The 24,672-nt window shown below is 46.2% G+C and overlaps 2 protein-coding genes across 4 annotated transcripts in view; one reads left to right on the forward strand and one right to left on the reverse strand.

Annotated features, from left to right (window-relative positions):
* Positions 1-74: 74 nt before the first annotated feature.
* LOC105674540 (mitochondrial enolase superfamily member 1-like) lies at positions 75-2,561 on the forward strand. Its single transcript, XM_012370927.2, has 6 exons — positions 75-291; positions 584-716; positions 790-905; positions 1,000-1,145; positions 1,237-1,883; positions 2,003-2,561. The coding sequence occupies exons 1-6, from the start codon at positions 208-210 to the stop codon at positions 2,404-2,406; spliced, it is 1,530 nt and encodes a 509-aa protein (XP_012226350.2). The 5' UTR covers positions 75-207; the 3' UTR covers positions 2,407-2,561.
* Positions 2,562-2,974: 413 nt separating this feature from the next.
* The window catches only part of psq (pipsqueak), a 51,786-nt gene continuing 30,088 nt past the window's right edge, over positions 2,975-24,672 (reverse strand). For all 3 annotated transcript variants that reach the window (XM_067348310.1, XM_067348309.1, XM_012370552.2), the window contains 6 exons: positions 7,759-8,031; positions 7,108-7,246; positions 6,265-6,420; positions 5,349-5,687; positions 4,813-5,263; positions 2,975-4,464 (listed from right to left, as the gene is read on the reverse strand). In XM_067348310.1, the coding sequence (XP_067204411.1) occupies positions 4,263-4,464; positions 4,813-5,263; positions 5,349-5,687; positions 6,265-6,420; positions 7,108-7,246; positions 7,759-8,031 (1,560 nt within the window). In that variant the 3' untranslated portion in view covers positions 2,975-4,262. The remainder of the gene's footprint in view (positions 4,465-4,812; positions 5,264-5,348; positions 5,688-6,264; positions 6,421-7,107; positions 7,247-7,758; positions 8,032-24,672) is intronic.

Here is a 24,672-nt window from a genome sequence, read left to right on the forward strand (position 1 = left end):
TGACATAGGAAAATAAAACATTGATGTTTCATATATATTTATCGCGTTTTTATCCTGATGTGTGTGTTCTACGGACATAAATATTGATGTTAGAATATTGTGTTACGAACATGTACAATTTGAATTTCGTTCGTGGGTCAGTCAGTCTCGCACTGTCTTATTGTCAGCTTTGCTAGTTTAATTTAATTCTAGCCGAAATTTAGGAAAATGAGAGACATACAATTCGACGATGTCAAAACGTACGATATAAGATTCCCGGCGTCAGTAAAGCGCGCTAGAACAAATGTACAGGTAATACATTAAATGTTATTAAAATGATTGTAATTGACAGTTTATATAAAAAGATATATTCTCCATCATTATTATACTTTGATAAAATATCGAGTATATTAAAAAATATAAAATATTTGTATTTATATTGTTTTAATTACAGCTAATTGCACACACAGTTACTACTAATTTTTTAATAATACTATTCAAAGTACACTTATATAAAATAAACTTTACTTCTCTCTAATTTTTTTGTAATAAATCACCGCCAAGATTGTATTTAATATTACAAATTTTTTTTCTATCGCAACAGGTGACTGATTTTGATCCCGATTTCTGTGGTGTATATGTAATAATTGGCACAAAAGATGAAAACTATAAAGGGTACGGCATCGCTCTGGTAAAAGATATTGATACTGATACTGATAAAGATACTGATAGACTTAGTATGTATACATATATATGTAATATAACTCGTACATACATTATTTCTCCGCTGCTGATAGTAATTTTTTATAGTGGAGAGAATAGTTGAATCTATGTTTCACGAAATCCTGAAGGATAAAACAACAACAAGAATCTATAATGAATTAGGAGCAGTCTGGAGAAGTTTGTCAACCATGACACTGCATTGGGTAATGTATTATAAAATGAGTGATGAGCAAATATATATAATAACTAAAATATGATGATTAATAAGATGTAACACGAATATCGTAACTTGTAAAGAAATTCAATCATCTACGTCCAGCTGCAATAGCTATTATAAGCGCATTGTGGGATTTATGGGCGCGTATTGAAGATAAACCGGTCTGGAAGCTTCTTGCAGACATGACGCCTCAAGAGCTCATTACTACTATCGACTTTAGTGACGTGTAAGGCAATATTTTTTTTATCTGTGCATGGAATTATGTTTACACGTTGATAAATATAGAAATTTGATCAATGTTGAATATTTCTGCGCAGTATGGATATAATAACTCCAGAAGAGGCGTTACAAATGCTCACATGCGAAATGTCCCTCAGAGAATGTCATGAAGAGTTATTAAAACAATACGGATGTTTCGCGAGTGTAACTGGCATCGGATATCACGATAATCTATCAAAAAATAAAGGCTACACTTACCAAAGAATTCGCGATCTTTGCAGAAATTTCAAGAAACTCGATTTGTCGACGTTTGAGGTGTACGCAGATCGAAATGTAGGAGGGAGCGTAATAAGATGCCTTGCTATAGCTAAGATGATGGGAAAAAGACGTGGAGCTTGTGTCTGGAGAAAACCAAGAATAGTGTTAAATGCGAATGAAATTACCTGGGAATTGGAACAATTGTCCAGTTTTTTAGAAACATTATACAATATATCTAGACGGACTAAGATTAGGAGTACACCTTATTGCATAGAACTAGCTTGGGCAGCATATAAAACCAAACGATCAATACAAAATAAGATGAAAGGAAGTGACATCAAAGCTTCCAGCGGCGAAAAGTGCGATAGTCACTTAGAGTTCAAGGAATTAGCGATATCTTGCCTTCATAACATTTGGCAAATTAATATAGGAAAAGTTGGGCTTAATGAAGCCCTAATTATATATTTGATAGCACACAAGAATAAATGTAAGTTAATAATCAATAGCGATTGAATTTTAACAATTTTAGCGTCTCAGAGAGCAATTCTGTAATGCATATAAGGTTCTTACTTGAAAAGTGTAACGTGGAAGTTCTTTCATTTGCAGTACCAGTGTGGTTACATGGCGACGGACTGGGTCTGAGTGAGATGGGACAGCACGTTCAAATGTGGGACTATGTATGCTTAAATCGCGCTAATGAAATTCGTTTGACACAAGAGAACCCAGCTTACTTTAATAATCGTATAATAGAATTCGTGAACTATCAGCACGGTTACTTTGAAAATCCTGTATACATTCTGAAGGGCTTTTATATGCCGCCGACACATCCTGGATTTTCAACTAAGCTTAAAAAGAAATGCACCGCGAGATGGTCTTATCCAGATGGCACACAATGGCAACATTTGATTAAGATAAAAGATCTGAAAAAAGGTAAAAAGAAAGCTGAATTAGAAAAGGATGATAGAGATGATATGATACGGCAAAATCCAGTGGATGAAAGTGATAAATGAAAAGTATATTTTTTTTCTAATTGGATGAATTGTTAAGATATATTGATTTTGTTTAGTCGAAAGATAAAATATTATATATTTTATATTTTTAAAGGATATAATTAAAATAATGATTCTGGCAACCTCTAAAATAAATATTTTCATTTCTGCAACCACATTCCGTTTATAAGTTGTTGCGTAAAATGTCCGTCTTGCTGTCAAGAAGTTACAAGTAACAAGTAAAACTATAAAAATAACGCTAATTTTCCAAGCAAGAATTCAATGACAATTATTACGACGATTATATTTGTAATTTATATAAAACCTTATTAATTACACGCTTACACTAAATACTGGATATTTGGAATTAAACATTATTTCGCATATTGATAATTTTATTACGTTAGCGTTTGCAATTTATTCTTAAGAGCTATTAGAAAAGAAAGCTTAAGAAACAAGTTGCATTATTTTCGACGTTTATGACTGAAATAATTGTGCAGTGAAAGATCAGGAGTTTTAAAGAACTGAATTACTTTTTCAGATATAAGAAATAACAAAAAAAAGGGAGGTAAAATGTATTAGATTTAGATTTGATTGCATTACTTTTTAATTTAAAATATATAAACTGTACATATATATATTTATAAGTAGCGTATATCTATATGTATATTTTTATGTAATATAGTAGGTGTGAGCATGATAAATTAATAATGTGTGTAACATATTTATACGAGTGGCAGTTGAGCTGAGGGGGAAATCTTAAATTTTCCTACGAAACTTGGTAACAGCCGTATTTATCTACGATTCGTAAATATTTACCGCTTTACCTTTCATGTGAAAAACTTCTCTCAATATTTTTGTTTCTCTGTCAATAATACGAGGAAAACAGAAAACTCGATGACTCAAGAATCAATAGTCTTCACTCTATCAGTCTATCGTGCGGAATATAACGTTTCAAATAATTAGCGCATACGCGCTGGTCGCAAAACTTCTCCTGCCAAAATTAATAACCAATGTCTTCTTACAAACGTAAATTGTTCTACTTTCAAGGTACTGCATGCAACGTAAATAAATAAAATCTGCAATCTTCGCGCCGAATGAAGTGTGAGCGCCGAGAAAATATCTTTCGTGATTTCTTTAAATCACACGCAATGAATTTTGTGTCCTCATCGCCTCAGTCATTTGCAATTACAACGAATCATTTTGCGTCATTGCGTATTAAAATTTTATGGACAGCGTTAATCACACGCTTACGATCGCCGAGCAAAATCGTAAAAAGCATTCTTCATTCCGAGAATTATGCGTGCGAGATGGTCAATTTCACAGAGATGCAAAATCAAGTCTCGAAAGCACTTCCGCAAAGCTGCCGCTGCAAATTTTCGAAATTATCGCAGTCGATCGATAACGGCTAAACGAATGGTCGTTACTTATCTTTTGCGCGATTTCAATCAACTGATACTGTCGTCCGTTATAATATCTATCTTCGCCCATCGACCCGTTAGGTGACTTACGTGCTAAAAGTAGTTTCCGTTGGGGGGCGACATCCTCCCCCGGTTTCTGTACAGTGCTCTTTTTATAAATAACTCTTATAAATTATTACAATATAACCTACCTTTCTTTTCTTTCGACATAAAAAAATCATACAATGTACATAATTCTCGTTTACGGCGATCCGCCTTTAATACTGCGGGTAAACCTTTTGCCTCTCCGTTGTTACGTTGTGTGTGTGTATTTTTGTAATGGCATTTCTCCGATCGACTTTTAGTTTCTTAGAATTCCTCTCGCGCATATTTCCCGAAGAGTTGCTGCTTAAAGGAGCGACGAATCGAAAAGTTCGGAGCTTAAGCTAACTTAATACTCTAGTAAAGAGGTAAGTTTCAGCTGCCCGGGTAAGGCATTTGATCCGGAAGGGCGGAGTGATTCTGATTGGGACTCTGATGGAAATGTGGACTGCTGCCGTCTTGCGAAATGTCGCCGACGACCGGCTCCTCGTATTTGCCTCGTTTGAAACGACCGTACAGTGACGAATACGGTAGATTATAATGGATTGCCGCTTGATTGATGCTCATGTGCCCTAATCTGCAAACCGCAAATTGAGGAGCAACATTAATAATGCATATATAAGCCAAATATTATATTAAAAATTTGCAGGAGATTCATCGCACGTTCTAAAAAATCGAAACACGCAAAAAATTATAAATTAACATTTCTCACAAGAAGTTTACGTACAAGGAATAAGATATTTCAATTTAATTCATTATTATTCAAAATTTAATTTCAACTTTATCTTCAATTAATTAAATCCAATTAAAAGTACTTAAATTTTTAATTAAATCGGATTTTTACAATAAATTAATCTATTTACCGTGTGTCGATCCCTTTGAACATAGATGAACATAAAGCAATAAAAGGATCTCTATTCATTACCTAACGGCTTCGAGAGCTTCTGTCATAGCGTCTTCGCTCCATGGTGTTGGATTGCTTCTACTAAGCTCGATTCCCTCCCGTTTGCATCTTCCGTACAAAGTACCCGTGGGAATGCCGAATTCCGTCGATGCTCTTTGCACAGACGTCTGGCCAGATCTTATCGCTTCTAAAGCGCGATCCAAGTCAGCGGGTGTCCACGTCGTTGGACTCGCGTTGAACGGTGCGGCCAATCTGATGCCTTCTCTCCTGGCGATTTTGTACAAGGTGCTCGAAGGTATGCCGAATGCCTTGGATGCTTTATTGGCGGAGATGGTGCCGGTACGCAGCGCCTCCAACGCGTTGTTCAAGCTCTCGTCGCTCCAGGACTTCGTAGGGCCATCCTTCTTCGGGGTGTCGATGCCTAGTCGATGCGCCCTTTGCCACAGTGTCGTCGAAGGTATGCCGAACGTTGCTGAAATATTAGCAAATTTATCCATTTGTCCAGTTGTTTTATTCAATTGAATTACTGTTGAGAATCGTATACTTTGTTTTCTCACCTGAGGCTTTCGTCAGGCTCATGTCGTGATTCCTCAACGCGTCCAAAGCCGCGTCCATGTCCTCCTGCGTCCACGACTTCGAGCCGTGATGATGAGAGCTAGGCTGGCCGCTGTGACCCCGCGAGTTGTTCTCGCCGGAGTCCGAGTGGCCGGAGCTTCCCGACGGCATCAGTCCGAGCAGCTCCGGCGTTATCATCATCATGTTGTCGCTGTCGGCGGCGTTCTTCGAGCTCACGCTCGCCCGATCCGACATGTGGCTGTCTATGTCGATCGTGTCCGAGGAGTCCATTGTGTGCAGCGTCTCGAATTTGATTTTCACACTGTCGCAATTCTGAATTTCTGCAAACAGATGGCGGATAAGAGGTGCGTGACGCACGTCGGCGCCTCGCATCGGGAGAAACGCGATAACTTGCGATCGATAATTCGATCGATAAACTTTTGCCACGGCACACCATCGCCGAGGGACTCGTGAAAGTTTACGCGACGTGGGGCTTCGACGGTACCTGAGGATCGATAAGCGAGCGCTGTCGAAGGCGAAGCTGGACGCGGAAGGACGCTAAATGAGGTTGCGTGGGCTGCTTGCTACGAGCCGAGCAACGCAAATCTAATCGCGACCAGTTAAGCGTGATTAGGCCAATTATTTTGATTCCCTGTCCGCCTAATGAGCGGCTGCACTTTCAGCCCGGTAGTGTTTTGCCCTCACGTCCGAGCGGCAAATATAAACGTACGACGTTGAATGGACCGAGAGTAAATGGGAGGACTATCACGCGATAAAATCAGGCACGGCGGAATTGTACAAGCTGCGCCACCGGAATTGTACATATTTTTTTTTTTTCAGCCATCGAGACGAATGAAGTTCATAAGGGCGCGACGGGTCGTTCGTGAAGGAGCGATCGGCAGGCGTAAAATTTTATACCTGTAGAATGATGATCGGAATCCCTCAGGTGGGTGATAGTGGTGCCGACCAAGGTGGCACTGGGCGGGGTGGGTTGAGTCTCGGGGGGCAAATCGACCTCTCCGGGATCCGGATGATGGCCATAGTGACCTAGCCCTGTGTGACAGAACATGTCACCTTTTTATTCGACGTGAAAAGGGTCTGTCCTGACGGATTCTGAAAATGGTAAATCGCCCCACACCTGGTATTTTGCGAATGATCGCGCGAGCGCTTGCTGTTTTTCGAGTTTTATCACGAGGCATTTTTCTACGCGAGGCAAGGCTGCGCTTTACACACACGGTGTGAATATTGTCTTCGAAAAAGACGACGGAAAAGTGACCAGATCAATAAAATTGTCCGAGAAATTTGCAAAGTTGTCGTAAATTTTTATAAAGAGCTCTTACAAAGAAATACGCTTTTCTAGTGAAAAAGATCATTCGAATCAAGTGATAGATATTAATACCTGACCGAATTAATACCTCATTTGAATACTAGATGATAATTAATAGAGATAATTATTATTAGATATTATTCATAGATATTATGAGGTATTATTAATAGAGATGGTCACTAAAATATATCTTATCGGATTATATTATTCACATTCATGAATTAGAAATTGCAATTTGACAATTACATCGTGGATTTTCGTCAAAACAATTCAATAATTTCGCGTGCACAAATTAAACCGATATAATTACAGTGCCGTCGAAATCACAAACCGACCCGAAAAAACGTTCCATGAGAAATTGATAAAATAAAAAAAAAAAAAAAAAAAATCAAAAGAACCAGGTGTGGAGCGGAGAGCTCGATAGATTAACTTACCGTTGTTGTTGTTATTATTCGCGCCGTTACCGTTGTTGTTGTTATTGTTATTATTGCTACGCTGACAAGTTTCCAATGCTACTGCTGCTGTTGCTGTCTCCGTGCACTCTTCATCTTCGGCCTGCCAGTCCCGATGGTTCTGCGGAATATCCGGTACGAATTTAGCGTCGACCCTGACGAAGATCGAACCGCCGCCGACGCGGACTACCGCGTTCGCGCCGCTTTCCAGGCGCGTCTTTTTCAACGCGCCTCGCAAGCGGTTAATTCTACTAGTTTAGTTTGGATAACGCGGTCAGTTCTGTGGTTTTGGCCCTTGCGATAGAACCGGCGGTGCGTTTCGCATTTAATCTCGCAACGTGTTTTAAAGCGCGTCTCGTATTCACATTTGCATTTTTAACTCGGGCATAATCCACTCGTGTTATAATAATATTTTTACTCCATCTTACAAAGTTGTGAGATTTCGTTCAAAATTAAACGATTGTGCCGTGATAACGAAATAAACTGACGCCCCCTCCGATAATTTTCGATTACAAAAATAACTCGCGGAGATCTTTTGCGAAATTTCGAAACCCTTCGGGTTCTTTTCACCGCGATAAATCACTACGTTGTGGAGAGAATAAAGTATCTCTCAACTCTGCCCAGCGAACTCACCTCTTTGTTATCGCGGCTGTAATCGCTGTTGGCCTCTTCCTCTTTGTAGCGCTCGTAGTGCCTCGGATCGGTCGCACGCGGCTCGAACGCCGGCCGCTCGATTCTGGGCCGTTTGTACCGCTGATGGTGTTTCTTCAGCTTCGTGTAGTTCAACCTCGGGGTGCCGGAATCTCTCGGCGGCGAGCTCAAACTCACAGGCGGCGGACCGTCTCTGTTCTCCGGCACCTCGCACAGGCCCTTGATCTTCAGCTGGTCAGCCGTCTTCAAGAGCGACTGTGGAAGAAAACGTCGTTTCAAGTCACCGTGCAACCCGACGTATCCACGTCCGAAGCACGTGATATATTGTGAAATTTTCTCGCGTCAGGATGCTTTGCGAGTAAGAGATAGCGAGCGAATCAAATTCATTTAGAATTTTGATAAATTTACTCAACTCACTTCTTGTTACTCTTTTTTTTTTCTTGCACTTAAAAGTCGCCGCGAGCCGATCCACTTTTAAAAATACTGATTCATATTTATTTAAACTAAATTGTCACGAGCGGGTGATTAATTCGCTAATTATCGCGATCGAATGAGCGAGAGACGCGGCCTTGTGTGCGAAACGCGCGCGGAAAGGCTGCGCGTCGGAGGATCAAGGCGCGGACGCGGAATAGAAAAATACTCATTTCGGTAAACCGCTTTGCGAGAGGCGGACGAAGGACCGCGCGGGTCCGGTCCGATTGGATTTGCATATTTCTCGCGCGAGCTCGTCGTCCCGGCATCTCGTTCCGCCCGGCGGCGGTGCAATTTCATCTCAGCGGCGGCAGAGGTGGCGGCGACGTCGAGCATCGTCCGTCCGTTCACACACAAACCCCGTCGCTCCTGAAAATCAGCGCTGGCGATTCGGTTTTCGACGCGCGTTGCAGCATGACGATTTCGATTTTTTTTTAACAATTCGGGTCTTGCAGAAAGACCATCCGAGAAACTGAAGAATGATCGAGGCCGCCTCTCAGCTTTAACTCGAAATATGTTTTGAATAATTGAAGATAAGAGACGAAGTAGTTTTATACATTTATGACTGAAAAGTTGAAATTAGCCGCACATATTTGATGAAGTACAAAGATGTGTTCGTAATTTGCAACATTATAACATCATTATAATATTGAAGTTTAAAATAATTAATAATCATCTATTCGGATTTGTAGAAACTTCTGATTAATTTTTATATTCCGAATTAGATAAGCGAAACGCTTCCAATTATGTAGAGCTTTTAGTGAAATAAAAATTCTATCATCTAAGGTACGGCATACGTCAAAATTCAAATCGAATCTAGGATAATGGGACAATTAGAAGCGCGTCCTCTATTTCAAGCGATTATTTCCTCGTCGAAGAGCGAGCGTCACGAATTTGCGATATACACTCGCGCAAAGTGCGGCCGAGACCTTGAAAACCCGGCGCGAAAGCGGAAGAAAAGGGAAGTTTAAGAGAAGAATAAACGGCGAAGCAGAGAGGAAGTGAGGTCACGAAGGGAAGGAGGATGATGGACGCCGCCACTGCACCCGCGTGGCGAGAGGCCGTCAAGTCGCGTGGCTTCTCGGGGCGTTCGATCGTCCACGTGGCCGACCTGCACGAACGAAAAACCTCGGCTCGGAAAAATCTTACAGATGATGACCGAAGTGCAAGGAGGAGAGGAACGATGATACAGACGGAGCAAGGGCAGGAGATGTATAGTGAGGGAAGCGAGAGAGAGAGAGAGAGAGGAGGAGAGAACTAACGGCAGCGACCCTCGCGCCGAAGCCGAGCCTCTCTGTTCTTTAATCAAGCCAGGGGGTGGCACGATTAGGCGGGGTCTGCGCGGTTGCCGGCGGCGTGAGAGCGGCACCGCGGGGGTGTAGTGGCAGAGGGGCGAGGAGGGGGAGGGGGGAGGGGGTGAAGAGGTGGAAGAGGACCGGGGGACACAGAGGCAGGTTGCACCGAGGGGAGGTGTCGGTGGCGGCTGGAACGCGTTGCGTGGGTGGAGAATATAGGGGGGAGAGACGGCGGATCGGGCTGGATGGATTGAGAGAGTGTGACAAGGAGGGGGAGGGAAAGAGAGGGCGAACGCGAGAGACAGAAACGGTGGGAAAGGGGCGAACAGAGAGAGAGAGAGAGAGAGAGACAGCAAGAGGGGCACATGAGAGAGCCTAGAAGAGGAAGAGGCAAGGGGAAGAATGAGATGGAGAACGAGAGAGAGAGAGAGAGAGGGGGAGAAAAATTCATAGAGAAGAGAAGAGGGAGGAAGGGAGAGAAAGAGACGCAGAGACGGAGAATAAGAGGGAACCTCGGGAGGAAAAAGGAGACGGCATGGAGGGTTGCGCGGGAACAAGGCTGAAACGCGGCGGAGGCAAAAACGCCTGCAGGAAGAATGGGGAGGCCTCCGACGCGGCTGTCGCGGCCCCAGGGCCGTATCGACCACCCCCAACTCCTCGTCGACACGCACACCCTCGCTCATTCATTCTCTCTCTCCCTCCCCCCTCTCTCTCTCTCTCTCTCTCTCTCTCACTCACTCTCTCACTCCTCGACGATCGCGACAGCATCGACACCAATGACTTCCAAGCGTTTCCACGCGCGCACACGTCCGCCTGTCCTTTTTCCTCGCCCTGTCTTTCTCTCTCTCTCTCTCGCGCCTTCGGTCGTTCGCCGGCTCGTTACCGCCGGGCGTGTGCACGGCCGCCCCGAAACGTCCGCGGATCTTCGATCTCGGCGGCTCGGAAGTTTGATGGCGCTGGTCGGGTCGCGGAGCACGCGATAATCGAGCATCTCCGTCGGGACGGACGAGCGAGCGAGCGAGCGAGCGAGCGGCCGTCCCCGACGACGAGAGCGGCACGGCTTTCGGCAAGGAGAATCGCAACCCCCCGGGTTCGCGGACCTGCGGATATGCGGATTCAGCAGTAAATTGCGGCAATTCTGAATCCGCGAGAACGCGCAGTAAAACCTTTATAGCTCCTACAGCATCATTCTTGGCGATTAAAGCTGCAGCTCAATCCCTCATTTGCATTTCTGCAAACATCGACATTTACACTGCCGAATAAAATTGAGTGAATCGACCGCGTTTGAAGAATTTGTAAGAATCGTGTCGCATAATTGTTGTAAGAAAAAATGCAGATCACTCGATCCAGAGTTGCCATTTTTGCCAGGATTTTGCACATTTTTCATTCAAATTGTCCGAAACAATATTTAAGAGCAAGTTTTTTGTTTTCCTTATTGATTTCTAATATCATTTCTTACGCAATATTTATTATAAATCCTTCTTCATGTCTTGAAGAAAATGACAACTCTGTTGGACAAAGTCGGTTGTAGGAACGGTCTCCGTCACTTTTCTTCCAGTGCTACAACCGCTTTTGCCGCGCGTGTAATTGAGGACATTCAGTAATACAAACCGCAATGCATGACGCGTTATAATTTCAGCACATATTGACTGTTTTAACAGCATTCGGTAAACGTTAGATCGAGTTGCTTGTAATTGGTACGAAATTGTCGAATATCAATTTTATCACATCGTAATTGTGATCGATTTGTAACAATAAGGATTGTTGAATTGTCATGTTAATTTTTACCCTTAATAATTTATCGATTATACGTAGAATAGAATATTATATGACGTAATTAATATGCAATACGGCATTCTAGCGAGACGGAACTACGTGCAAATGTTTGTTGTTTCGCATACTTGCACATATATTCAGTCATTCAGATATCATTTTCGCGTTTAACGCTTATTCTTCGTTACATTTTTTAATTTTAAAATTATAATTTGCAAGCGCACGAGAAGCAAGATCAAAGCGGACAAGATTCGTAACGATAATATAGTCAAGCAAAAAGAGAAAGGTCATACTTTAATATTCATCTGCATTCGCACGAATATTAACTATACAACCCTGTAACCGAAAATATAAAAATGCCTCGGGGGTTGTTGCTTGAAATTTATAAAAATCAATATATTAACTAGCCGCTATAGATATACAAGGCTTATACGGAAAAGATAGCTCTGAATCACAACGCATATATCATGTTAATTAATAATTATGCAAATAAAGTCAAGTTAATGCATGTTAAATAAATGCAAACCCTACACAAGTCACCGATATGTTTTGATAAAAAAAGTTTCATGACATTTAAAAGGGACTGAAAATTAACAAACTGCTTAACGTTATAAAAACTGGATAGACGTTTCGTAATTGCGAACGCACGGAGAGCGATCGATGCCTCGCGGAAGGCACGTTACACAGCAAATCAAATTCGAAGCGGGGGCTTCGAACACAAACGGGGGACTCGTCGATTGCAATGAAATTACCGCGGCAATGAGCCGCGTCTTCGTGTATCCGTACGAAACGACGTTCGACTCTCGGCGGAATACTGTCGGTGGAATTTCGGCGTCGCCGCCCGGATTCGAAGAGCGGAAGGATGCGGAAAAAGGAGAGACCGCGGGGCGATCGGGCGAGAAGAGAAGGGGCGGGGGGGGAGCGCGCGCGGTGAGGGTAGGCTCGGATTGCGCTCGCGGGAAATGGCGCTTCGTAGTTCAATTAAATAAATAAAGGGCGGAAAAACCTTTGCCGACACGCGGTGCTTTAACGGCACGACGGCACTTGGAGAACCACGGCGTACGGGCGGCGGAGCGGAAGGGGAGTCTCGCTGCGGGGGGTTAGGCGGCGACGGCGACGGCGACGGCGGCGGCGGCGGCGGCGGCGGGGCGGGCGGTTGGTGGTTGGTCGGTTCGGAGGTGGATGCATAGGGGTGGTGCCATCGGTTCGGAGGCAAGAGGGACACGCAGCCACACCGGCAGAATCCGACCTCACCAATCAATACTTAGGGTTCAAGGGCATCGGCCGACCAATTATCCCGGACTAATTGACGCGAGACGGCGGCGAAAAAAAGCCCCGGTTCTCCCTCGGCCAGATCCACTTCCGGTGTTCGCGCGTTTGCGCCACCGCCGGCCCTCGTTTTTTTCCTTCTCTCGGATCGCATGGATTTCGCGAGATTGGCGAGAACGATCGACGCCGCGATCGATCGGCCGAATTTCGGAAAATCGCACGCGCGAAAAAGCGATCGTTTCGACGATCGGGAGGGACGAACGAATGTGTGGATCGAGTTTCGTCGGTTCTTTTACGCACACAAAAAAAAAAAAAGAAGAAAAAAATGATTAAATGTGGTCTCGCGGTTTGTTTCAAGTTTTCGAAATAATTACAACTTGCATTGTTGCATTGTTAATCGATTTTCTTTCAATATTAAATGCACCCGAAGCTTCATTATTGTCATCTCAATAGTAGCACGCCATAATTTCGCAGAGATTTTCTTCCCTTTGGTGATCCTTCGCCAGGATCGCCTTTGTTCGAATAAACGCATTCGCTCAACTACATTTCCCTATCCCGATAAATTTACCTGTCGATCAAACCGGTCGCTCGCATTCGTTTTCATGTCGAGAAACGATTCGCCACAGTGTCGGAGCGTTGTGGGAGACACGTGAAAAGAGTCCGCGTGTTCATGCGCGTGGAATCCATCTCCCGATGGAATCTGAAAGACTGTCGCGATCGACGGGCGAAGTGAGCGTTTCTGTTCTGAAGAGAAAATAAGAGAGAGAGAGAGAGAGAGAGAGAGAGAGAAAGCAATCGAAACGCGCGCGAGGAGGTCCAACAGGTGTAAATCCGCAAAAAAAGATCGACCTTCGTGGAAAGATTGCGCGGAAAGGACGCGGGAGGGGCGGAAAGAGGGAAGAAGGAACGTCGGAAGGAGGAGGGGGGGGGGGGGGTTGCTCGGCAAGAGAGCGTACTAAGGGAAAGTAAGGTGCTTTATATAGAGAGGCGCCGGAAGAGAGAAAAGAAGACAAGGAAGAGAAGGAAAAAAAAAAAAAAAAAAGAGAGGAAAGAGAGCACGGGGAAAAGAGAAAAAGGCGGGAGTGGAACGAAGAGAGGGCGGGGAGGGAGGTCGGAGACGAAGGCGGAAGAGAGAGAGAGAGAGAGAGAGGAGGTGAAAGCACACCGGTGAGAAGAGGAGACGATCAGGCACGACGGGGGGATCCCCGAAGACGGTCGTAGGGTCGTCTCCACTATTACGAATACGGCGCCATAACGGAATTGATAATGTAACGGGCGTCACGAGTATAACCTTCTCGTTCTCTTCCTCCTCCCCCCCCCCTCTCTCTCTCACTCTCTCTCTTTCTCCTCTCTTTCTCTCTCTCTGTCTCTCTCTCTCTCTCTTCTCCGCGTTACTATATAACCTCCTTTCTGAATGGGAGCGCGACCCTGGCCGCACCACGTGCTCGCCCTCGAGTAAACGTAAGAATACGACCAGCCGCAGGTGTCTTCCCGACAGACTTTCACGACGCATCGAGCGCGGAGACGCGCGCGCGACACATTTAAATGGCGTTTGACTGGTTGAATGGGCCTAGCACACATCGTCCGCCTATATATCGCCTCCGGTTTAATATCTCGCTTTATCAATGAGATCCGTAACTCAAGCTCATCGCCAGCAGACTGACGTTGTAACTTTATGCCCGACGGACGATTGCGAAAATAAACGTATCGGATGTCCGACAGGCGTTACAATAGATTCAGATAATTTGCCGATAATTTCATAGATAATTCAACGAAATAAATCACGATCAGATAAATATTTCGAAGTATTCTTTCGACGAGAGAGAGAGAGAGCACATACGGAATACTAAAATAAAATTTATTGTTGGACACTAAAATTGACATTTTGTTCGCGACATTTCACTTCGATTGAATAAATATCGTAAAAGTTCTCGCGCACTTCTCATAACGCATCGACACTTCGCACGCGACTCTCAGTACATCTTAAGGATGTGTACGGTTCATATTAAATTATTCATATTTTACCATCGATATTGAGTATCTTGGTATCGACAATCCGGTATCGATCACCTTCCAAACTGGCGATTGAGTAACAGTCTCTGGTGAATGCTAATTGCAATTCAACATACAACAGGTTTAATTACGACATTACAGATCTGTGACGTTAATTATTATTTTCTCTCCGCGTAATCGTGAACGCGGCAGTCCCTTCGTGTCCTTGATTCAGATATGAATAAAGATTCAGTCACAATGACGGTTCGCGCTACGACCGGCGTCGGCGCGATCGGGTATTTACGAACGTGGAGCAAAGGAGCCCGATAATGGAAACGGTGCGGATTCGTAGACAGTTTAAAGGGCTCTCGTAAGAACGCGAGTCACCCTCGAAAAGAGAGACAATCTTCCGGATCTTTTTACGAGTGCGTCTCCTCAACGCCTTCCCTTTGCGGGACGTTCGGCCAGGTGCCTTCGAGATTCGCATTCCGCGAGGCCAGCGCTGATAAATTTCGGAAGGACGATTTTTTATTTGAATTGGAATCGATTTATATCTTTTACATAATTTTCAAAACGCTACTCGGCTACTGTCCAAAAATGTAGAGTATTTCGTAAGAAAATTTTATTCGAGCAACTCGGCTAGTTAATTTGTTTGTGAATTAGCGAGCAATTCACGAATCAGCTGAAAATGTGCGCGCAGTTTAAGATCCCCCGAAGACACGTGTCGTCTATGCTTCACGTATCGTTTTATGCAACGACGCTATTCTACGAAATGATGCATCCGTCATAATACTTAAGAAAGCCACGTCTCACGCGATAACCAAGAAGCTATCGTCGTTACCTATTTATTTTTAGTGACTTATAAACTTGTCATTGATAAAAATATTAATTTACAAATGAATTAATTCCAATAAATTCGACGGAAAATATAAAAAAGATTCAAGATAAACAGAATCGTAGAAGAAGGCAAAAGTCTTCGATGTAAGAATTTTCTCTATAAAAAATATTTTATTCGTATTAAAAATAATCTTCATGTCGACATATTGTATCTTATGCAACGTTTTTCAAGCATCCACAACAAAAGAGTTCTTTTTAGGCCAACCTTTTATTTATTCGGAACTGGTGCATTCAATGACATTCTGTAAGAAATGTTTTGCGGGAATGAAACGTGTCGTATTTATAAAGAACGGTACAGAAGCAATCTTCTAAGCATTCGGTGCATTTCGTGAAATTTTGCGGTGCATTATATTGAGAAATTTATTACAAAAAATTGTAAAACTCCCACAATATTCAATATTTATTTTATCTCAATTTCAATACGCATTAACAAACTGCGCACGCATAATTCCAATTTCAACGCACATTCTAACCTTCAAAATGACACGCATGCCGACAAAGAGTTTTGTTCATTATTAAGATATTGTTAATACGTCGATATATTACAGTACCGACGTTTATTGTCGAAAACTTTATAGGGAAAAGTATTCTGTTTATCGCCTCATCAATAATTCTCATATCGACGATACTTCAAACATTTGTCATCCAACGTTCTATAATATTGTCGATATGCCAGGCGTTATCAAATCTCCTGTGATATTGTTTCAATTTCAGAATTTCATTGAAAATTTACATCGAAGCACATAAATCCAGTAAATTCATTAGTTCGTGAACAACACAAATTGCTGTCGAAGCAGAGAATTCTAAATCGATTGAACCATATAGTTAGTTCGCGTTATCATTTCCTTATTAACCGCCCGAGAATTTTGCGGTCTTTAAATTGCGCTTCGTCGAAAGCCTCTACATTAAATCTTTTCTTTTCGTGACCCACACTCATATTCCTCCTTGCTCTCTTAAAAGCATGAATATGCATTGGTTTTATTTAATATGCAAAAATACCCAACGAGTTGCTCGATGAAAAGAATAAAAAGATGAAAAACTTGAAAATAAGTTTAAATGATTAATCCACTGTTGACGGGTTTTGCGAATATCGGTTAACCATAACTGCAATTCAAGTCATACCCCGCCTTTTTAGAGATCACTGCATTCGCTTACGACGTAGACCGAGAAAGAAGATTGAATCAAGCACGGTTAGCGTTAACCGACGTTGGTAAAACCGGTCGGACAGCTATGAGACTAAAAATTGCGCGTATCAACTATGACAGTTTGCAGTTTCGTCCGCATTGGTAAATGTATTCACTTTTTATCTCGATGTAAATATATTTGTAAATGGATTTTCAAATATACGTTCATTATATATGCAGGCTTGTGCGGTTTTCTTATTAAATTTTGTTGAATATTTTTTCCATCACTTCTGCAGATTTTTTATTTTCACCTGCGACTTTTTTCGCGACTAAATAGCGTAGATAACATTGTTGTCGGTTGAAATAAAATTCATTCAAAATATACTGTGCAACTCGATTTTATTCTCCACATTCGCAAAACGACTTTCCGGGAAAAGATTTAATTTTTAATATTTTCTTGATTAACAAATTTATAAAAATCCAACTCTTCAGTTCAAATAATAATTTGTATAAATTTGCTTTATTTATTATTTAAAAAACACTTTATCGTAAAATTAATCTGCAACTTGTTAAAACTATTAATTTGACGTATTAAAAGCGATTGTACAAAAATTTGTCAAACTGAAATAATAAGTGCGTAACGTTCGACATAAATTTACTCCGACAACGTATCGACTTGTGCATTGACAATCTTTTGCATGCACACACAATGCTACATCGTGTATGCGTGCATCAATAAATGTCAATTGATCGGAGATTTCCTAAGAAAAATGTCTAACTTTTCTGCAGAGTCGAACAACATGTTTAAGCAGCGACAATTTGAAAGAGGAAAAAGTGCAACAGTTTCGTACGCGAGTCTCGGCGCAAGAAGAACGTCGTCGAGCGGCGTTCGCAGCGCGAAACAAATCCGGATCGTCGAGACGTGCTGGTGCAGAGAAGGCCGACGGCCGCACATACTTCTACATCGAGCGCTGCACGTCCGGCACAAAAATATCTCGAAACCGCGGCGACGGGTTCGGCCGTTTTGGCGCGGACTACGATTCTTCCGAGATTCGGCACGGCGCGGACGGGGTGTCCTCGTGTACCCGCACAAAGCTCTCACTCGCACGCCTGGTTCCTATGTGGCCTCTCACTCCTTCTCCGTTCTCTCTCTCTCTCTCTCCCTCTCTCTCTCTCTCTCTCTTTCACTTTCCGCGCCCTCGCTCTCTTCCTCTCGCAATCCGAGAGATCCACCGAGGGAGCAATGCCCATCGTCGTCCTATAGCGGTCGCCAAGCGATAACGCGACGCGACGCGACGCGACGCGCTGCTGCTGCAGAAACGACGCTCCGTTCCACCGTATCAGGGCGCGAAGGAAGTTATATCGTTTATCACTCACCTGGCTGCGGCGCTCCGTGGGCGAACGGTCCCTCGTCGAGACGAAGAGAAGGAGGCGGAGGAGGTGGCGGAAGAAGAAGAAGAAGAAGAAGAAGAAGAGTAGTGCCAGCAGCAGCGGTGGTAGGAGGAGGAGGAGGAGGTGGAGGAAGTGACGGTCGGAAAGCAACAACAGACAGAGGACGAGGAAAAGGAAGAGTGACGGAGAGCGAAGGAAGAAGAAGAAGAAGAGGAGACGGCGGCGACGAGAGAGGGCGAGAGGGAGGACGACGCGGAGGTGGAAGCAGAAATCGCCGGGAAGTCACTGCGTGAAAACGTGCCGCGGTGATCGTCGCCGTGGTCGACGACGTGATCGTCGTCCCCGTCGTCGTCGTCGTCGTCGTCGTCGTCGTGATCGTGGTCGTGGTGAACGTCGTCGCGGACGACGCAGCCGCGAGAAAGCCGACCGAAATACGCGCGCACGGGGAGGTTACGAGCGCGCGGAACGAGAGGATAATTCCTGGCAGGGCCCGATCTCCTACGCGGCGAAGCCCAACGAAAGTGAAATGGCATTCGGCGCTCCGTGCTGAGGACGCACGGCATTCGGAGGAGCGAGGAGATGAGGAGGACGACGACGAGGAGGAGGAAGAGACGGCAGAGGAAGAGGAGGAGGAGGAGGAGGAGGAGGAGTAGGAGCGGGCGGAGGAAGAGAACGCCGCGAAATTCGCCGGCGGGAACAAGGACGGATTCAGCGTGCGCTCGAGCGACGAGGAAACGGCTCGCGGGGGATGCGTGCTCGACGAAGGACAGAGAGCGAATGCACCGGCGGCTCGTACCGACCGATGGAGCCAGAGAGAGAGCGAGCATACCTGACCAGCCGTGGCAGCGGGGTGTCGAGGGGGATGGCGGCGGCAAAGAGAAAGAGAAGGACGGAGCAGAGCAGGCGAGACAGAGAAAGGGTGACGGGTGTGTGGGGACGGATGGGGGATGCCGATCGAGTGGAGGGGCTCGACGACGGCACGGTCGGTCGGGGGCGGAGGGGCGACTGGGGGCGAGCCAAGTCTGCGGTGCTCGACAGAAACGCGGCCGCTCTCTTGCGCGAGTGCGACGAGGAGCGCGCGATTCGCGCGGAAACGGGCGAGACGGCTTGAGAGCAGGACGTAGACCGAGACACACGAGACTGGCTGATGAAGACAGAGAGACCGAAAGAGAGAAAGAGAGAGAAAGAGAGAAGGAGAAGGAGAAGAAGGAGAGAGAGAGAGAGATTCGATCCGCATGGAACATAGACCGAGACACGGCGAGTACACAGCGGCGGGTCTGTGCGCGTAGCATGAAGAAGGAGGAATGAAAGTGAGAGAGAAAGAGAAAAATTCGGCCGGCACGGAACGCAGACCGAGACGTGTGTGAAAGCGAGAGAGACGGAGAAACAGAAAGAGCGAAACGTGGAGAGACGCGATCCGGCGCCGCCGTGACGAAGACGGATGCAGACACCCGCGAGGGCGAGAGGAGGGAAGCAGAGAGAGAGAGAGAGAGAGAGGGGGGGGAGAGAGAAACGTGGCGAATCACATCGCAAGCGCGACAGAGACGGAGAGACGTTGGGTACCCGCGCCGGCACAGTGATAGAGATCGTTGTATGGGCGCACGTAGCGCGGAAGAGGGACGGAGGATCGGCAGTGGCGTATGCGCGACATTACACTGTCCGCGTCGCGACGGCCGGCGTCGCAAGTGAGCCGTGAGGGAATCGTCGCCCCATTAGCATTAACGGCCAAGGAGACACGTGCTGTCTAATCGTAACAGATGGATACGCGCAATTAACCGCGATCGGCCATCAGCTATCCTTAGTCCTGACCGCGAGATAATGAACGCGAAATTAATCGTAAGAAGCGGAGTAAAAGGAATTAATCTCGAACGAGAGTAGACGTATCGAAGTCGACGTTCGAGATCCGGCGATTCACCAGCGTCTTTCCGGAAATTCGGCACTTCCCGAGAGCGTCTATCTTTAAAGACACAGAGCCACCCGTTGATTTGTATCGAGAGCTCGATCGGTTTCTCGATTCGACGCGAATATCGCGCTTTTCCTCCCCGATCCGTTTCCTTTTCTTTTTTCCTTTTCTCGAAGAAAACGCGTGCAAAATTCGCATTCGTGCGAAAATCGCTCGCAGGCACCGCGAAATTTCATCACGACCCTGACGACAGTCCGAACGATGGTCCCCCGACGAAGAGACACGTCGGCGTGTGTGCGAGCTGCAAGCGCGACGCGTCGTGTCGCGTCGCGGCGGGACGCGAGGCGGGACAGCCTCGAGGAGACGTTAAGTCGAGAGGTATGCGGGCGACAGAGAGGATCGATCTATCGGCGAAGCTTCGGCATGGGCCGACGACCAGGATAATCTCCAGAGGAGAGCGTGTCGTTGTTTTCGCCGCCGCCGCCTGTGCAATCGGTATTCGTGCCACGTCGGTGGTGGTGCCGGCCGGCCGGCGGCGCGCCCGCTCTACTAGCACGGCGCTCTTTAGGCCGTTTTCTACGGGGTGTCCGAGAACCATCATTTCGACCGATTTCTCGAACAGTCCGGAGTCTAGCTTTCATTCATGATCCCGTTTCATTTTTTTGGAGCACGAGAGAGAGAGAGAGAGTTGCGGAAAAAATAATTTAACAAATCGTCTCTTTTTAAACACATCTAATTTCCGCCAAATTAATTTAATAATTCAATTTTTAATAAAAAAAAACTCTACACTATAATTATATATTTTGATAAATTTGTAATTTTTTTTAGCAGAAGATCTAGCACTTTTGAGATTCTTTGATATTTTATCAGACAATTAATATTTTTTAAACAGGAGCAAAGTGCACATATAAAAAACTGATAATAGAATTGGATATCTCCTCTTAAAAAAGCCGCATATTAACTTTCACTAGATAATTCAAACGCTCATTAATTATGCGCCAAGCGTCGCGTCGAGGTAAGAGTGCACATAGGTGAAACGCCCTCTTTATCAATCAAACTCGGAAAGACAAACATGTGATAGAATAAGTTGCACAAGTGCCGTCTATTATGAGTCATAAAAACATACGCAGTTGAACAAGATCTCTTTCAGACTTCTTATTATAATGTACTCAAATGCTCATCTTTTAGGCGAGTCTCGGCAGAGCGGCATGCGCGCGTCGTCAGTCTTTCGTTACAAGGAACAGAATCGAAATCCTTCCCCTTTCCTCCTCTACCACAGTCTCTCTCTCTCTCTCTCTCTCCCCATTCTGCCCGTCCTTAATTCACATTCACGCCAGACACGTCGGCGTGTTTCGCGTCTCGGGTCTCGCGCGAATCGCCTTCGACTCGCTTTAATAACACTCGGCGTCGACCGAGAACGCGTGCGTCTCGGCACGCTGAATGTCGTGTGCAAAGTTCGATCAACCTCGCGAAAAACCCAACTAAAAACCCAACGTTGTGGGAAATAATTGTAATTTTTTACAAGCGCACCGACGCAAACGGCTTTCGTCATCGCGTTATTGTACTTCATTTTTTATGACGCAAACGTGATTTATGATCTAGCTTTTGCAGCTGAACAAAAATCTATCTTTGAATATTAGGTACGTCGTACAAATTATGTGTACGAAATAAAAAAAAGACTAATTTTTCGGAGAACGTTACGAAGGTCGTGAAATATTTTTAAGAATTTAAGACCCGGCTTTCCCCTTTCAATGCCCAGCCAAGTTCAGACACAACATAATCTCACACCTTTAACATCCCCGCGCAACTTACAGCCGACGTAACCCGTTCGAACATATCCGACCGATCGGCGGAATCGCACTCCCCCTGTGGCTCGTTCGTAAACAAACTTTCTCCGTCGTGGGATTTTCCGAGCGCGCTCGCAAAAGTTGCCGGCGACGACATTAGGTGGAGGAGAGGGCGGGGTGAAATTTTTCGTTACACGATCGTTTACCTTGACACGTTCGACCCGACGCGTCACGGCATCTTCCGGCGCGACGTCTCACGCGCGACCGCGAAAATGTGCAGTTAACACGCTCGGCGTCAAAATGACGCGGGCATGATTTCTGCACGCTGGCGGCAGGACGATATCACAACCATGTATAATGAAAATTTAATCCACGTAATTTAATACAATGTTAATATAATGATCGTAAATTGCTTGAGATAGCGATTTTTCGTTCCAACATTTTCCATCGATCGATTCCGTTATAAAGAGCTACAATGGAACATGTTACGGAGAGCACCGTAGTCTCCGTGCGAACGCTAATTTCTAATTTAGCGAGAGAAGTCTGAGTTTCCCCGGGCAATTTGTGCGAAGTTCGAAATTTATGTTTCAGGGTGGAAAATTACAGGGCGCAAACGCGAGAAATTCAGCGCTGAAGAAACCTTACACCGCCTTCCGGTCGCGCTTCGTCGGGATTCCCGCGGAAAGTCTGGAGAACACGTGAAAATGTACGCGCTTACGCCGTCAAGAGCGGCAGGGGGAGGGCGGGGGGAGGGGGAGGAATGGGGATGAAAACGGCGATCCCGCCCGGAAAACCTTTGAGCGTCGTTCGAGGGATCCTCAAGCGCGCGTCAAACGCACGAATTGCAGTGGCGGCGTCGGGGCCGTTATCCAACGCTAAATCGCGGTATCGCGAGGAGACGACGCGCGAGGGGGGGGGGGGGGGAAGGGGGAAGAGAGTGCGAGAGGATCGAACGGGAGAGGGAATCGCGTAGTTTAATAATTCGAATCCCCGGAGAGCGGCCCCGGTGGACATACGGGGACGATCGAATTACCCCTTCCGCGCGCCCTTGACGGGCCCTCGGATCATTCCTCCCTCGGGCCGGCCCTGCAGTCGGGCTGACTCGACTCAGCAGCGATCGAGTGGCAGAGAGAGAGAGAGAGAGAGAGAGAGAAAGAGAGAGAAAGAGAAACGAGGGAGAGAGGAGACGAGGGAGAGGGCGGTGAGGGAGCGAGAGGGCACGGATTCGGCAGAGCGGACGAGCGAGAGGAAGAGAATCGCGATGGAGCGGGAGCGAGAACGAGAGCATCGTGAGCGAGGGGGGAGGCGGAGGCTGAGGGGAAACCGTGAGGGTGTGCGGAGAACGGCGGGAGGAAGTGGGAAGCAGCAGGAAGGGGAGAAAGAGGAGAGGAGGAGGAGGAGGAGGAGGAGGGAAGACGCAGAGTCGCTGGCTGCTGCAGAGCTTGCGCGGACAAAGGGAATCTGCGGCTCCAGTCGCTCGCTCGCTCGTTCGCTCGCTCGCTCGCTCTCCCTTCCTCTTCTCTCCTATCCGCTTCTCTCTCTCTCGCTCTCTCTCTCCCGCCCGCCCTCGCCCGTACGCACACACGCGTGCCGGCGACGACGCGCACGCACATGCACACGGGGCCGCGGCGTGCAATTCTGCACGCACGCCGCGCTGCAGAAACCGCGAGTACAGTCGGCCGAGGAAGCGCGAATCTCCGCCGAGAGTCGCCTCTCTTCCGCCGTTTATACCTCGCTACTTCGCGCTTCGTCTTCTTCCCCTTTCGCCCGCCCTCTTGACCCGCACTCTCTCGCATTTGCTTCTTCTACCCTTCTTCTAGCCGGATGAGCGAGGGGGGGAGAGCGGGGGAAGCGGGGGGGGGGGGAGGAAGGGATAAGGAGGCTACGGTCATGAAGTCATTCCGCGACCTACAGAAACCCGCCGCCCCGGTACCCTCGTGGTGAGCGCGGAATTATCAGTCACACGTGTATACACGGCGACCGAGAAGAACAGAGTGAGCGCGAAAGCACGAGAGAAATAAAATAAGTAGACCCACAACAGGTCTCGTCTGCTTTTTTATCCTTTGCACTTTCCCCCGTTTTTTTTTTGCAATATCTCTTTCCTCTTCCTTCCACAATTTTCGACTACGCATATACTTCTCGCGGGCGAAGCGCAGTTCCGTCGCTCTGTATAATCCGCGCTCACTCTTGTACAGGAATATCTCGCACAAATATTATATATACAGAAAAAAGAAATTATGCAGGAAAAATATTCTACGTTTGTGTTGTCGATGACAATGCGCGTTCGGCGGTTGGTTTGGTCCTTCCTCGTAACCGAGATTCAACCGAAGCCTACTCGCTCGACTCGGCACGACGGCGGACTCGGCCAACGGCCGCGACGAAGCGCAGACACCCGGTACAGTCGCGCGAGTAAGCTCGCCGGGACCGCGTGATTTCTCTCCCTCGCGTCCTTTATCTTTTTCTTTTTTTTTTTTTTTTCGCTTTCGTCGCCCCTCTTTTTTTTCGCTTTCTCGCGAGTACCTGCCTGCCTGCCTGCCTGCCTGCCTGCCTGCCTGCCTGCCTGCCTGCCCGCCTGCCTGGTCGCCTACGACCGGAGGTACTTTGGGCCGAGCGCGCGTTCCGCCGTCCGATCGATGTCGCCCGCTATGCTACGAAAGCGTTCTGCAGCGGTCGCAGAATGCTCGTGGCGTCGATTAACAACGGCAGCCGCAGCAGCGGCGGTTCCGAAAAAGGCGGCACTGCGCGTAACGCGCGCGTTTGCTCCGCGAATATTCGCGGCCGTGCAGCCACATGTCACGAGTCGCATACATCGCGGATGCACGAGGTTACCAAAAAATGCTTGAATTTAATAGGGCACTCGACATTTTTATTCATACGGAGCAAATCGTGAAAATAAATATGCCACTCCGATACTCGCATTTGCCGCGTATTTTTAAATAAGCGCGTATCGTTTGTGACAATTAAAGAAAAGGATTTCTGCGATAGTCATTATT

This window comes from Linepithema humile, chromosome 1 (assembly GCF_040581485.1).
Source record: "Linepithema humile isolate Giens D197 chromosome 1, Lhum_UNIL_v1.0, whole genome shotgun sequence".
NCBI lineage: Eukaryota > Metazoa > Arthropoda > Insecta > Hymenoptera > Formicidae > Linepithema > Linepithema humile.